General features: G+C 39.5%; 1 protein-coding gene across 1 annotated transcript in view; it reads left to right on the top strand.

Annotated features, from left to right (window-relative positions):
• PLB1 (phospholipase B1) overlaps nucleotides 1–13814 on the top strand; it is a 70190-nt gene that overhangs the window by 15280 nt on the left and 41096 nt on the right. The window contains exons 11-20 of the mRNA XM_018085052.2: nucleotides 891–957; nucleotides 1680–1738; nucleotides 2819–2892; nucleotides 4388–4431; nucleotides 5263–5371; nucleotides 6284–6335; nucleotides 8265–8345; nucleotides 9875–9940; nucleotides 10666–10766; nucleotides 13489–13570. Of these exons, the coding sequence (XP_017940541.2) occupies nucleotides 891–957; nucleotides 1680–1738; nucleotides 2819–2892; nucleotides 4388–4431; nucleotides 5263–5371; nucleotides 6284–6335; nucleotides 8265–8345; nucleotides 9875–9940; nucleotides 10666–10766; nucleotides 13489–13570 (735 nt within the window). The remainder of the gene's footprint in view (nucleotides 1–890; nucleotides 958–1679; nucleotides 1739–2818; nucleotides 2893–4387; nucleotides 4432–5262; nucleotides 5372–6283; nucleotides 6336–8264; nucleotides 8346–9874; nucleotides 9941–10665; nucleotides 10767–13488; nucleotides 13571–13814) is intronic.

Here is a 13814-nt window from a genome sequence, read left to right as displayed (position 1 = left end):
GCAGCTACAGATAATGTTCATTTTAATGCCTCAGAACACAGTGTCTAGACCATATCTGCACTCAAAATGGCCTGTTCATCATTGGAATTGTAATAAACATTTCCTCTTATTTTAACATAATGCCATCTGTTTTGTTAGTTGCTTGGGGTGTATGGACCTTTCCACAGGGCAGTGGTACCTACCACTCTGATTTTTGAAAGTAGCTGTAGTGTGGGAGGTGTTAAGGAGGCAAGAAGCACCATTGTTGTGTTTGTGGTTATTTGGTTAGCGGTAGTTAATAAAAAATTAAAACCCCAAAGCAGAACAATGGGACAAGACACACAAGCATCTTTTCCTTAGGCAAGTTAGCCTATGTAAGGAGTTCTGCTGAGAAATTTGGAGCAAAAATGTATCTTTGGGTCTTATTTGATGGTTTCCTCTGGTATACTGATGGTCAGCCTTCACTAACAGTAGACCTTGGGAGTGTTTCTCTCAGTAGGCTCAACCCAAGAGCCAGGAGGCAAATCCCTGGCCGCACATACAGGGCTGCATACAGAGAAGGCAGGCTCATGACCTGCTGGCAAAGGTACAGTTTCGTGCTGGGATATTCAAACACTTTCTTGCAACAAGATGTTCAGAGTATGGGCACACAAAATGTTGCATAGCTCAGCACAGCATGGCACAGAATTTGAAACAACTGGCTGTGCTGTGTTAGTAAGGCCATACAAGTTCTGAGCAGGCTGAACTTGTGTCTGCCTTCAAAAAGCACAGACTGAGGACAGGATGAGCTGGGTAGTTGTATACAAAGTACGTGGGAATTTCATTAATTTAATGGTCTGACACGTAAATGGTTTATCACGACCGGAGTATAGTGAGACTGATGTGAAATCTTGCCCTGTCTGTCTTTGCAGGAGAGAAGTTATGGAACAAATATTCCCTGTACTGACTGGGATCCCTCTGATACGATTCCGGTTTCAGGTAAAGTCCTATGCATTTTTATCATAGGGCTACTTCACTTGATGATAGAGGGACAACAGGAACTGGGTTCCTGTCCAGTCAGGAGAGGAATTCTTGTCTTTGGAATAGTGGTCTCTGTTGACTGTGACTTTTAAGATCCTTTTCGGAACAATGTCAGTAATTGTATAGCAAGATGCAAGTTCTCCCTCAAGGATTGTGAGAGCTTATGCAACTACACTTTCCATGTACAAACAAAGAAGTGACAGTGGAAAAGACAGGAGGCAGTCAAGTCCTTCATTTGCAGAGTGGTAAAACTGTAGGGGCTCTTGTTAGTGCACTCTGAGATGGAAAAAGCCACATGGAGTTCTGTCCTTGAGTCAGTTTTGTCTTACCTGAGAATCTGTAATGGTCCCCAGATATCCGTTCTGTGCTGGCACCAGAGCTGCACCTGCTTTTCAGCAATTTTTGCCAGCTAAAAGGAATCTAAGTAACAGATGCAAGACTGAAACCTTTCTGTCTCCTTTGTCACCGTAGCTACAGCCCAGATGTGATACCAAGAATCATTTCTGGTTTGATGCCTATCAGTGTCTGTGATTCCGAGTTAATGCTGACATTAATGTTAAAAATGCTGTCTTTACAATGCTTTATTATGCTTATCCTGAGGAAAACTTCTTATAACCATCACAATTTGAAGTTTTCTTTCTTTCCTTTTTCCCTTACACCCTTTGTTTTTTATTTGTTAGTTCATAATTTGAAACCGGCAGATATCCAGGTGATTGCTGCACTGGGAGATTCACTCACAGTAAGTAAAGATCACTGGATAACCATCAATAAAACTAGTAATGAAAAAAATTTCTGAATTTTTAACACAGGAAACAGAATACATTCTGTTACACTCTATTGAGCCAAACACGTTTTTCATATCATCTTTTCCATACTCCACCTTGGCTGGCTGATAGGTGATCAGATTACGAGTCTAATCTGAGTGCACAGTTCCCAGTTAAAGTCCACAAGAGTGCCACACAAGGAAGAGATGCAAGACTAGATTGTGCAGTGGCAAAACCAGTCTGCTAGAGTGGACTTACAACGACTGCTCTCGTTTATAGATTCTAGGTGACTCCCAAGGTATTGGCCTTGAAACCTGTTAGTAAGCAGCATGAACAGAAAGAAAAAGTTCTGCAGCTACTTGTGTATATCTGTGTATCTATATGATGTGATAAATATTTATGTGATAATATCAAAGCCTATAAAGCCGTAGTAATTTATGCTAACTAAATATTTGAGTAAAATTGCATTAGAACATCAGGTGTGTCAAGTGTAACTTACCTTGAGATTTTTTTTTTTAAGATTATTCCTGGAACTATGTAAACCTTTTACCCCTAGACTGGATGTGATTCTCCAATTAGTGATGACTGCTTCTCTGCTCATATTATAATTCATGTTTCTTATGTGTTCTGTGCTAATTATCACATTAAATCTGTGTAGTCTTCTCTCTTGGGGAAACTGGGAGAGGGAAGACGTAAAATCACTATACCACTTTTTATTGTGAGGAACATTTAATAAATTATTCATTTAGAACCATTGCTATCTTGTTTCTTCCTTATGTAAGTTTAGAATTATATGAATATTTTGAACATTCTCTACCAATTTTTCCCCATTTGATCTAATCACAAAGTTGATAGAAGAGAGTAATTCACTGAAATAGAGTGAATAAAATACCCTAAGCCCTTGATCTTGAAAACAAGGATCTGTTCTATTTTGGGAGGATGATGTAGCTTGCTTGGTTAATATGCTTTTTAATTCTTTTCACTACGATCAGTGAGAGAACTAGTTACTGTAGCAAAGTTTATTTTCTGAAGATGAACTCCTCTTCTGCTTCCAGGCAGCTAATGGGGCAGCATCCCGACCCCATGATGTTCTGAATGTCCTGGTTCAGTACCGAGGTCTTTCTTGGAGGTGAGTCATAGGAATTTCCCCACAGTGGGAGGAAATCCGTTTTCTTATGGTTTGATTTGTATAGTTGGTTTTTGTACCAAATGGAGGCTTGCAGAGAACGAATTTGACTTCACATTTTGTGTGGAGACACAGGGCTGTGCTGTTAGTCATGATAAATAAAATATTCAAAGTAGTGGCTATCTAGAGTACAATGTAGCATGGCTGGAGTAGACCCGGGATCTTTGTTAAGATGGTTTTTTCTCCTCTCAGAATTGTAGCTATTGCAAAGGGGACTTCAGACCCCAGTGCCATTGCACCACTTGCTCATTCTGTGTTTCTGTCCCTTCTCTTTCTATATCCTGTCTGCTCTTGCCCAGTGTGGCCCACAGCACCCATTTGTCTCATTTAAAATTAGTGGTCTACAAAAAGCCAAATGGGATCTTTTTTTACTGCTGCTTTGTACACAATATTTATTTTCTTGACCCTTTCCCAGTATTGCTTACATTATGCAGGACAGTTTAATTATGAGTCAATACTTTTATGAGTCAAAGACTTTTACATAAGCAGCATGTTGTTAAATGTGTCAAAAAGACACTCTGAAGAAAGGCAATCGTTCATTTGTTATTTTGCAACTGTAAGATTTAACACCAAACCTATCAGGCTGTTTTCTGTTCATCATTTCTTACCAACCTAAACCACTGCAGCTCTAGAAGTTTAAACAGTGACCTTAAAGATCATCTAGTTCCAACCCTCATGCCATGGACAGGGACAGTTTTCATGAGACTGGGTTGCCCAGAGCCCCATCCAACCCGACCTTAAACACTTTCAGGGATTGTTCTAGTGCACTTCAAAATATTCTATTTCAGATTAAAGGGATACTATAGAGGTGTTCTAAGTCAAACATCGTATGTTTTGATCTTTAATAGTAATATACTGAAATTTTTGGGGAAAAATTGTGTACTAGTATATTCTATTCTACAGCATGAAGGAGAGCAAAGAGCACAAAGACCTAATGATGAATATTACCAGTCTAGTAGTATTCTTCCAGCTGAGTCAAAACAGGGCAAGGGGAGGCAAAGGTGTTGATTATACTTATCACTCTGAAATATATGCTGCCAGAACTTTTTGTTATGGGCACAAAAGTTTTGTTAACTGAAAGTAGAAGTAATAAATATTTTAATAGGTACAACAACAGCAAAGAGAGCAGTTTAAAAAAAAATAAATAATTTCTTTCAGCTAGGTTTGAACATATGCCAAAATACATGAAAGAGCTGAGAGGACAGCTAGTGTACAGGGCTGCTAATATGGTTGTCATGATGATGACAGTGTCTCTGATGTCTCTGGTGTCTTGACCCACTGGGTGCGCGCACCAGGAGCTGCTTCGGCTTAGCACAACCACGAGAGTGTGCTGTGTACATGTGCAGAACCCCCAAAAGGGGGCGATCTCTTACCTAGCCCGCCGCCTTACCGAGTCCATCCTACCTTGGAACACTTTTTTTCCTGTTCTTTTTAACAGTGTTGGAGGAAATGAAAACATAAGCACGGTCACGACACTAGCAAGTAAGTGACTTTCTCCATAAATTTGATAAATATCTGGAGCTGTTTATTATTAAAACACCTGCTGTTATAAAAGGAGACACAGAAAAGAGTTACAATTTGTAGCATGACACAACCAATCCCTTTGTGTTTAATGTCCAATGCTGAGTAAAAGTTGCATAACAACCAGACTATAGTATGCTGTGCATGACTTAACTATATATTTTGTAATTCCTAGGGTTTGGTTGCTTCAGTATTCTTCTGTCTAATATATGTTTGGGGTCAATGAAACAAAAATCTTAGCGCATAGCCTAAAGAAACTATTTTGACTGTATGGGAAAGTTGTTTCAGGCAGGAGCAGAATCACATTACAAGATCAGATTTTACATGCTTTTTAAAGGTCAGGACATTTTAGATTGGAGGTGTTTGTAAGGCTGGTTTGTAACCTAAGATCTAGAAGGGAATCTGGGGTCTTTGGGGTTAATACATCTGGGGAGATTGGGCTAAGGGATTTGATTCCAAACCATTTGCAGTTAGAGCATGATGGCATGAGAATCTCCTGCTTGAGTGTAGGGTTACCCAGCCTCACTTACCAGGCAAAATGGCATTGCTAGCCAAGATGATTGTGTTAGGTGATCAGATATCTAAATTCATGAAATTCAGAGACCTTGAAGGCTGGGAAATAGTTGTATGGTGATGAATCTCCATGTTTGTTATACTTAAAGATGTCTGTGTGGTTTTTTTTAAGGTTTCTCCTAAAGCTTTTTAATGGTCTTATGCTAAGGTCTAATCTTTATAGCCTCATTTGCTACCTGCTGCAGGAAGCAACATTACAGGGTGCTGTCTTTTCTGCAGATATTCTTCGTGAGTTCAACCCATCCTTGATAGGGTATTCCACTGGCACTGGAACGCAGAATTCAGAAAATGCTGCACTCAACCAAGCTGTGGCAGGAGCTCGTGCAGAGTAAGAGGAAAACTCTTTTAACTTTACTGGAAATTTGATTTTTTTCCTATAAAACTCTTTTGTGACTAAAAAAGGCCCAAATCCTGGACTTTAGCAGGAGCATAATAAGTCAGATAGGCGAACCCAAAGAGGTTTCTTTAGCCCAGCTCTGGCATGAAGGCCAAGAAATGTGATGAGCACTTTGCAGTGTTTCTAATCTATGTCAAATAAATTAGCAACAAAAGCAATACTTTCTCCAGTATTTTCAACCAAGAAAGACAAAGCACTTTACAGGCACTGATCATTAAGCTTCACATCCCTGTCCTGTTATGAGTCAGAGAAAAGATACCCCCATTTTATAGGAGGTATATTCAAATGCTCTTGTCAGCAGGACCAAGAGTTTGTGTAAAGACACTAAGAGAAAATTGTGGATTGTTTAATTCCTCGTCTGGCAGAGCTGGGAATTAACTAGAGATCACTATGCTCAGTCCTCAGTGCAATTTTTATCCTATTTTTTTTCCATTGGAAATGCTTCTTATAAGACAAATTTCAGTGGCTTGAGGCCTTATAATAACATTGATATATGCACAGATGTTTCAGTGATATATGTACTGTGTGATGCTGGGAAGGAGAAAAGTGCATTTCCTGTATAGCTTGTAAAGGTGTAACTATGCAGCATTTGCAAAGTGGTCGAGTGCCTGTTGGATGCTAATTATTATATCTTTTTTTTTTTCTTTTCCCATCACTGTCTCAAAATATAGCCTATTTTGGGTATCATATATTTCAATCAATGAGAATTCAACTTTCTCAGGCGTTTTTAGCCATTATATGAGGGTTGTCCATTCATCAGCTTTCCTCCTTGCCCTGCTGTCTATGCAGGATTCCTTTTTTATTTTCATTATTTTACTTTTGTGATTTTACTTTTATTTTTAGGGATGTTCCTCAACAGGTTAGAAAACTGGTGGACCGCATGAAGAATGATACTGTGAGTTTAACATGTCATTAATATCTCTATAACAAAGTTACATGGCTTCATGATTTCTAACAGACCAACAGCAGATGCCAAGAGTGAATGCCAAACATTAAAGCTGTAGGTACAGCAGTGTAATCCTTCCCAGTAAGGACTGTGAGTCAGCACAAAATAAGCTATAACTTTCTCTTAAATGAATTTGTACCAGCATGTGATAGTTACTATCAAACACAGATAATTGTAACCTTCTTATCATTGTTACTGGAAGTGGCTATAAATTCAGTGCTATTGCTTCCCCTCCCAACCTATGTCACACTGTCAGATGATAGAGCTTTTTCTCTGTGAGGATTTTGCTGTGTTGCTATTAATTATCTTGTAAGCAGATGGTTTTACCAGCAATAATGATATATGCTAGGATGTTGAGGGCAAGCTTTTCAAGTAGCAAATCATGTGGAGTGAACATGTGAAGTGAGGAAGGGACTTGTTTTCTTTAAAAATATTTTAGTCCCTTCTTTCATCTAGTCATCAGCTGATTTTTGACTTACATATTTGTTGTTAGGAATTATTTGATTAATGGTCTGTAAAACACACATTAAGCTGAGGATTGCTTGCATATTTTTCACCTCAGCTCGTGTTTGAATGTTTGCTATTTGTAATTTGACAAATGTGCTATGCAATCACTGACCTAAGTTACATTATAATAGTTTGGCTTTCCAATTGTGCATTTGGAAAGCAGCCAAAAAGCCTTCAAGATAACTCTGTGTACATGTCTAGTGTAAATACTCTGGTGCATACATATTGGCAAAAATATTTGCAGTACCTTTCTTTTTGGTTCACCTTCTTGTAAACAAGATTTCGATCTGATGGCTGTATCTGAAAAGAGATTAAAAGGAATAGCAACTAACAATGAAGGGTTGGATGGTTTTCATTCTAACAATTCACGGCCTCTAAGCACTATTCTGTCATATTTATCGGCCTGAGAATGTTATACAACAGAAATCAATGCAAACACCTTTTATTTAAATAGTAAACATTTTTATTTAACTAATAAACTTCTTTCTGGTAGAGGTCATATACCTTTGATTTAAGAGTTCCTTTTTTTCCACTCTTTTTAGAACACCTGTGTTTTAAAAGGAGGAAAATTTTCCCCTCTTGTAATTTGGATAAGTACGTTTTGACACCAAACTACTGAACAGCACGTTTACTAGCTGGGATATGTTGCCTCCTGAGTTTGAAGAAACATGTTTTTAAACCACTTGAGGCTAATGTTCTATTGCTGCTTTTCTTACTACTGTTTTGCAGTGAAATTAAAGCATTAGGATAGTGAGCACAACCACCACTACATGGTACTAAGCATATCTGAACCTTTCCTCAAAGCTAAGAAGGTGTTTATTTACAGTAGCATAATTACCTTGATTTAGTTATCTATCCCTTTGCAAAATCTGTCCAGAAGAAAAAAGTGCTGTAATTTTTTAGCATTACTGTTAGAGTTAATATTGCCCCACTATTCTTTGCAGTTTGTCTCACAGCAAGACTAAAATATATTGCCCTCCAGGGTTTTCCAGCAGGATAGCTGCATTATTTATGATACGGTAAACCACAAACCATAATTTTTGCAGTGAAGATATATTTCTAGAACTGCAGGAAGAGTCACTCTGTATACACAAGATATTACTAAGAAAAGCATATAGACAGATTTTGAGCAACAGTTTTCTGAAGCAAATAATTTTACATGATGCCACTGATATTGTAAACCTGGTTTAGATCATAGCACTTTGTACATCTTCAGTCATGACTACCAACTTCTTTTTGTTCTGGATGCTTAGAGGATGATAGCCAGGTACCCTGAGAAATGGGGAAATTGTATTTAGCGTGTTGCCTGCCTCTTCCTCCTTTTCTTTTTTTTTAATTAATAACTTTCATTCCATCTCCTTCTGTGTGCAGAGAATAAATTTTCAGACTGACTGGAAGCTCATAACACTTTTCATAGGAGGAAATGACCTATGCAGATTGTGCGAGGATCCAGTAAGTTCCCTGCTGCCTGCAGCATGAACTAGGCATAGGATTTTTATGCATTGCAGGGGTGAGAGGGAGGAACTCAGTGGGTGAGACCAAAATAATTTAGGTCTTTATTGTGCAGCTCTGGAATGTAATTCAGCTCTGGAATGTAATTGTACTGAGACCTTCAGATTGTCCAACCCAATGTTTTGATAAAGTTAGCGATATCTTTAGAACGCCTGTAAATTACATAATTGTTGCTACTTTGTTTTGCTGTTAACTAAGGTTAGCTTTTTGTTGCATAGCCACTTTACTTCCTGTGGATAAAAGGTTAAGAGTTTTTGCTCCTCTCTGCCTTGTGCACAGTCACACTCCTAAGTCTTACTTGATGCTCTCTTACCATTTTCAGTGCTATGGGAAAGGTTCTAACCACAGCTCATGCTAATGTAATTATATATAATATAGTATACATTGTAGATGTATATAATATACATACTGTATCTAGCCTTTGATATGTGTGATTACAGAGGAGGTGAAAGGCTGTGGCAGACTCCTCACTTAGGGATGAAGGTTACCTACTTACAAGCAGTTGAGCACATACTTTTCATTTTGCATGATTAATTTCAAATCAGGAAAAACAGCAAAGCAGCACAGTAAGATGGTTGTAAAACAAGGAGGGAGCAAATTAAACATTCCTACCTTCTGCTCCTGACCCAAGCACAAAATGGTAGTTGCACATAACTGGGGTGGATGGCAAGAGATAACGTCTCCATCCAAAGATCACACTGACCTTTATGTTGCACAAGTACAAATAGCACCAACCACAATGCTCTTGGTGAGCTGTGGTTTAGGAAATGAATGAGATCTGAGCTGTCTAGTTCCATAGAGTTGGCAAGTGGGGCTCGTAAGGAACTTCTCCTTGAAATTAAATGAGAGAGAAATAAGGCTGACAATCAGACAAGTGTTTCTCATAAGAAAGTTTATTTGACTGTTGAATAGTTCCTCAAATGAAAAAATAAATGTTGGATTACCTGAGACAATAAAATCAGAGGGCTTAAACCACTAAAATGGAACAAGGAAATTTTGGCAATAAAAGTATTTGAAGTCATTTCATTCTCAGATAAACACCTAAATTTTGCCAATTGCTTTTTGTGGGAGGCAGGGAGCATATGGGAAACATGTTCTTATATTCCATATAGCAGAAGCAAACTTACTTTTACATAAAGTGTTCTCTCCAAAATGTGGTCCCTTTTAGTGATTTGTTAGCCATGCTTTTAAGACCAGCCCAAGCAAGCCTGGGGATTGAGGATGTTGTGATATCTGATAATATCCCCTGAATTTTCACCCTCACTGGTATCCAGTGACTGCTAGATCTTTTCTTCCAAGTGAGAGAGCTGTGATGGGAAGGAAGAAAAGCAGAGGCAGGACAGTTTTACCTATGACTCTGTTGACCCAAGAGTTAGAAACATCAACACTGCTGTGAGAGACTCTAGCTAGTCACTGTTGTGCCTATCTCTGTAAACTGGTAATAAAATTCAACCCTCTTGCTTCAACAGGCTCACCATTCTCCTGAAAACTACACCTATAATATACAAATAGCTTTGGACTTACTTCACGAAGAGGTAAATCAAACTTTTCTAGTATGTGGGAGCAGGGGTTGTGTTCTGTTTCCAAAGCAGTCACTGATTATTGATTAAAAATTTGTTTTGTTGGTTTCATCTGCAGAGCACTGCTGTATGCAGAAGTGCTTGCTTGCAGGAAAATCTTCATGAAAGGCAAAAAGGGCTAGAGAAGTATTTTACCAAAAATATTTACAAAGGCTGGAGAAGTATTTGGTTCTAGCTGATGTGCTGTGGATAAGTAATGTAAAAAGTATTGTAAAAAAAAGTGTTGTAAAAAAGTTGAACAAACATGTTATTCATTGACTAGAAAATACTTTGCTTGTTCATTAAACTGCAAATAAATATGGTTTTGTGGTCATTAAGAGAGAGATTTTGATATTCCACATAAGGGTAAGAATGATGAGAGTACCTGAAGAATTTGCAGGTGTCTGAGTCATGCTGAGACCTACAACAACTTGTTTGGCCCTTTTTGAAGCCATCATTTTCAGGTGACCAGCCATCAACATTTAAAATAGAACTAGGTAGTGCAGGCAGAGGCTGTAATTTAGTATTGCATGTGTAGGGGATTAATTATTGAGAAAGTACTTTTGGACACCTCTGTTATAAATAATGCAAGCTGCTTGAATCAGCAGGCTGCTGCCCAAGGTTTGCTGTGGCTGTGCAGGAGCAAAGGCAGCACTCTGTGCTCCAGGAGTTTGCTCTGAGTTTGCTTATTCTCTTGGCAGGTTCCACGGGCATATGTGAACCTGGTGACGATACTACCCATTGCAAGCCTCCGGGAGCTGCATGCATGGGAAAACAATAGCTGCCCAAAGCGGCTTATGAGGTTTGAAGACTATCTATGTTGCAGCTCTCATTTTTGCTCACAGAAGGCTGCAAGGTCTTCTTGGGAAACTTTTTTCTTAAAGTGAAAAGGTTCTAGTATTTCAGACCACCAAACACCTTCCTCTGTGCATGTACCTACATTTTTATGTAGGTATATGTAGGTACATTTTTTATTTTACCTACAGCATTCAGAAATACCTGTCTGCCTGTCACTGTCTCTGTGTCTGAGCCCTGCTGTTACCACTTTTAGTGGAGGTGCCATTTTAATGACTCACCACTTACCCTGCAAGTGAGTCCAAGCCAGAGCAGAATGAGCTCAACTGTGCGCTCTTTGGCAAAGATAGAGAAGACACTAAGACACAAGGTTTTCTTGTTTTATTTGCAGATTTACCTTTCTGCAGTCTTTAAACTCTCCCTCTTGCTTCTGTAGTTTTCAATCTCTGTAATCTCATTGCTGATTATTAGTTTTATTGCTAATCAGTCTCTCAAGTAGATGTCAGGGATGCTTAATCATGCCACCTGTTGCATTATGGTTCAGCAGTGGTCCCAGGTCAGTGTGAGTCCACCATTGAAGTGGCAGGTCTGCACCCTCAATGGACTTTAGGTCACTCAGGTAGGGTCCTGCATGTTCCCACAGACTTGCTTCTGGCAGGACTTGCTTGGTTTCAGAAAAGCAAATCTCTGCTTTTCTGGACAGACAGGGAGAATAACCTTGTCCTGTGAATGTAGACAGCCACTGAAGGTGGTTTTAAAGGAGGAACGTATATGCAACCCTCTTGCTCTGATTTAAGGGCTCTCTTGTGGCTGTCAGTGGAAAATCAGTTTTGAAACTCAAACTGCTGGTGATCCTGATAACCATTTGTAGTTTTGCTTTTTAGCAAAAGCTCCTGGCTAGAGCACACAAGTATCTGAAGGCCCTAATCATTGGACAAGGGTAGTTAGTGGAGCCTTTAATATTAGATTACCTCATGATAATTGTAACCTTTCCCCATCATTTCAGGTGCCATGCTGAATTTAACATTTGTTTGTCTGGCAGCAAGCTGAATTTACAGGGTAATAAGCAGACCTTGTGTGGGATGATAAATGCCATTCTATCAAGTTGAAGAAGGACCTGAAGGAGGCTTTTGATCTTGAAAGCTTGTTTTCTTTTTCTATGACAATAGCAAATAGCCTAAAAAGAAACTATGTATGTCTCTGATAATTTTGCCTTGCTTATGTTACTGAAACTTCTGAAAACACAATTTAGATTTGTATTGCCTTTCATACGGATGTACTGTGGAAGTTAAATCTTTTGTTAGTTGCTCTCCATTAAGACAAGTTTGGAGGTAGTAGGGATCTGTGTATACTTTACATGTATCAACCGCATCTCTATAGAAGATGTTTCTCTAAGAGCTCTCTCAGGGATGCTTTACTGTGGTCATATGTCAGGATTTTTTAAAGGAGTCCTTTTTCTCGATTGCATTTCTCAAGTAGTAATGCGGCATGCCCAGGAAGAGCAAGAAAAATATTCATGTGCTAGAAAGTTAAAAATTTCAGGGAGGGATAAAGGTGGCCAATACGAGTTCACAGAATCTTAAAATTGTTCAGGTTGGAATAGCTCTGTAAGGATGGAGATTCCAGCGTCAGTCTCGGTGACTCCCCATGAAACATCCTGTTATCTCTGACTCTCTCAGTTGATTAGAATGGATTCATGAGAATTCAGTCTTGAAGGATGCTTGCATAGTTCTGCTGAAGCAAACCATGTTGTGCAGGTACACCTGTGAACAGTTTTTGTGGGGGGTTCGCCCCAGATGCCAGCCAAGTACACAATACAGCCCCTCAATCACCCCATTCCAGCAGCATGAGGGAGAAAACAAGGATTGTGAGCTAGAAAATTCATAAGTCATACTAAAGACAAGTAAGCCACTTAACAAGTATCATCAGAGGCAAAACAGACCTGATTTGGAGAACTTAATTGTAGTTGTTGTCCATGATTATAAATGTTTATTTAGCAATTCAGGTATTGGGAAATAAACGAGTTAGGCAGTTAAAGCTCCTATCCTCCCTCTTTCTCAGATTCAGCTTTGTTACAAGCACTTCTCCCTCCACCCTTGTTACTGCCATAGGGTACCCCCAGCCCCTTCAGTGAGGCATGGGTAGCACAGGGGGTCTGGATCTGGTATCACTCTGCCACTCCTTCCTGCTCACTCTTGTCCTGTGCTCTGAAATGAGTCCTTCAGAAGTGTGTGTGTCCACTGGTTGTGGTTCCTTCCAGGAGTGCCTGCTCTGCCATGGAGCACCTCCTCCTCACCCCTGGTGTTCTCTCCTCCTCTCCCTCTCTGGTGTTTTCTGCTGTTTCTTAAGTGGGTTTTCACAGAGGCACCACCCTCTTGGCTGAGAGGCTCAGCCATGCCCTGTGGTTGGTTTGTTGAAGCTGTGTCCAGCAGTCAGTGCTGGCCTCTCCTCACAGAGGTCACTCCTCATGCTGAAACCTTGCCATGGGTACCCAGTACAGTTTTTGCTTTGGAGACTTTTCCTCTCTTTATCTTCATTAATTTATCCCTAATAAATGTGCTTCTGCTCAAGAACTGAGACTGTGCAGTAACTCTAATGAGATCTAATATTCTCATTGAGTGGCCTTTCAGAGAAATCCTTCTCAGAGCTTTTAATCCTGTAGCTTGTCAGCTTGGGAAGAGGGGGAGAAAAAGAAGAGCAGATCTCAGCACCATGCTCTCATCCCACAGGATCCTGTGCCCTTGTGTCATAACCCCTGAGGACAACTCCAATGATTTAAAGATGTTGATCTACTTTAACAGAAGGTATCAGGTAAGGCACATGGCATTTGTTACAAGTTCAGTGTCATCCTCCCATTGACCAAGGGACCACAGATGGGCTAATATTTGGAAGTAGAGGACAGTTGCCTCTCATTTTAATGATATATTTGTAGTTGTGATTAAAAAAAAAAACGAGTGGGAAATAGGAGTAGGCTCAATATCTTTGCAACTCTATTACCCTAAACCAACAAAACAGATGAAAAGAAAGCCATAGAAAGCCTTTACAGAGCCATACA

The sequence above is a fragment of the Manacus vitellinus genome, unplaced genomic scaffold (assembly GCF_001715985.3).
Source record: "Manacus vitellinus isolate BGI_N305 unplaced genomic scaffold, ASM171598v3 scaffold_8_pilon, whole genome shotgun sequence".
Classification (NCBI taxonomy): domain Eukaryota; kingdom Metazoa; phylum Chordata; class Aves; order Passeriformes; family Pipridae; genus Manacus; species Manacus vitellinus.
The sequence above is the reverse complement of the archived record's forward strand: the minus strand, read 5'-3'. Positions and strand labels throughout refer to the sequence as shown.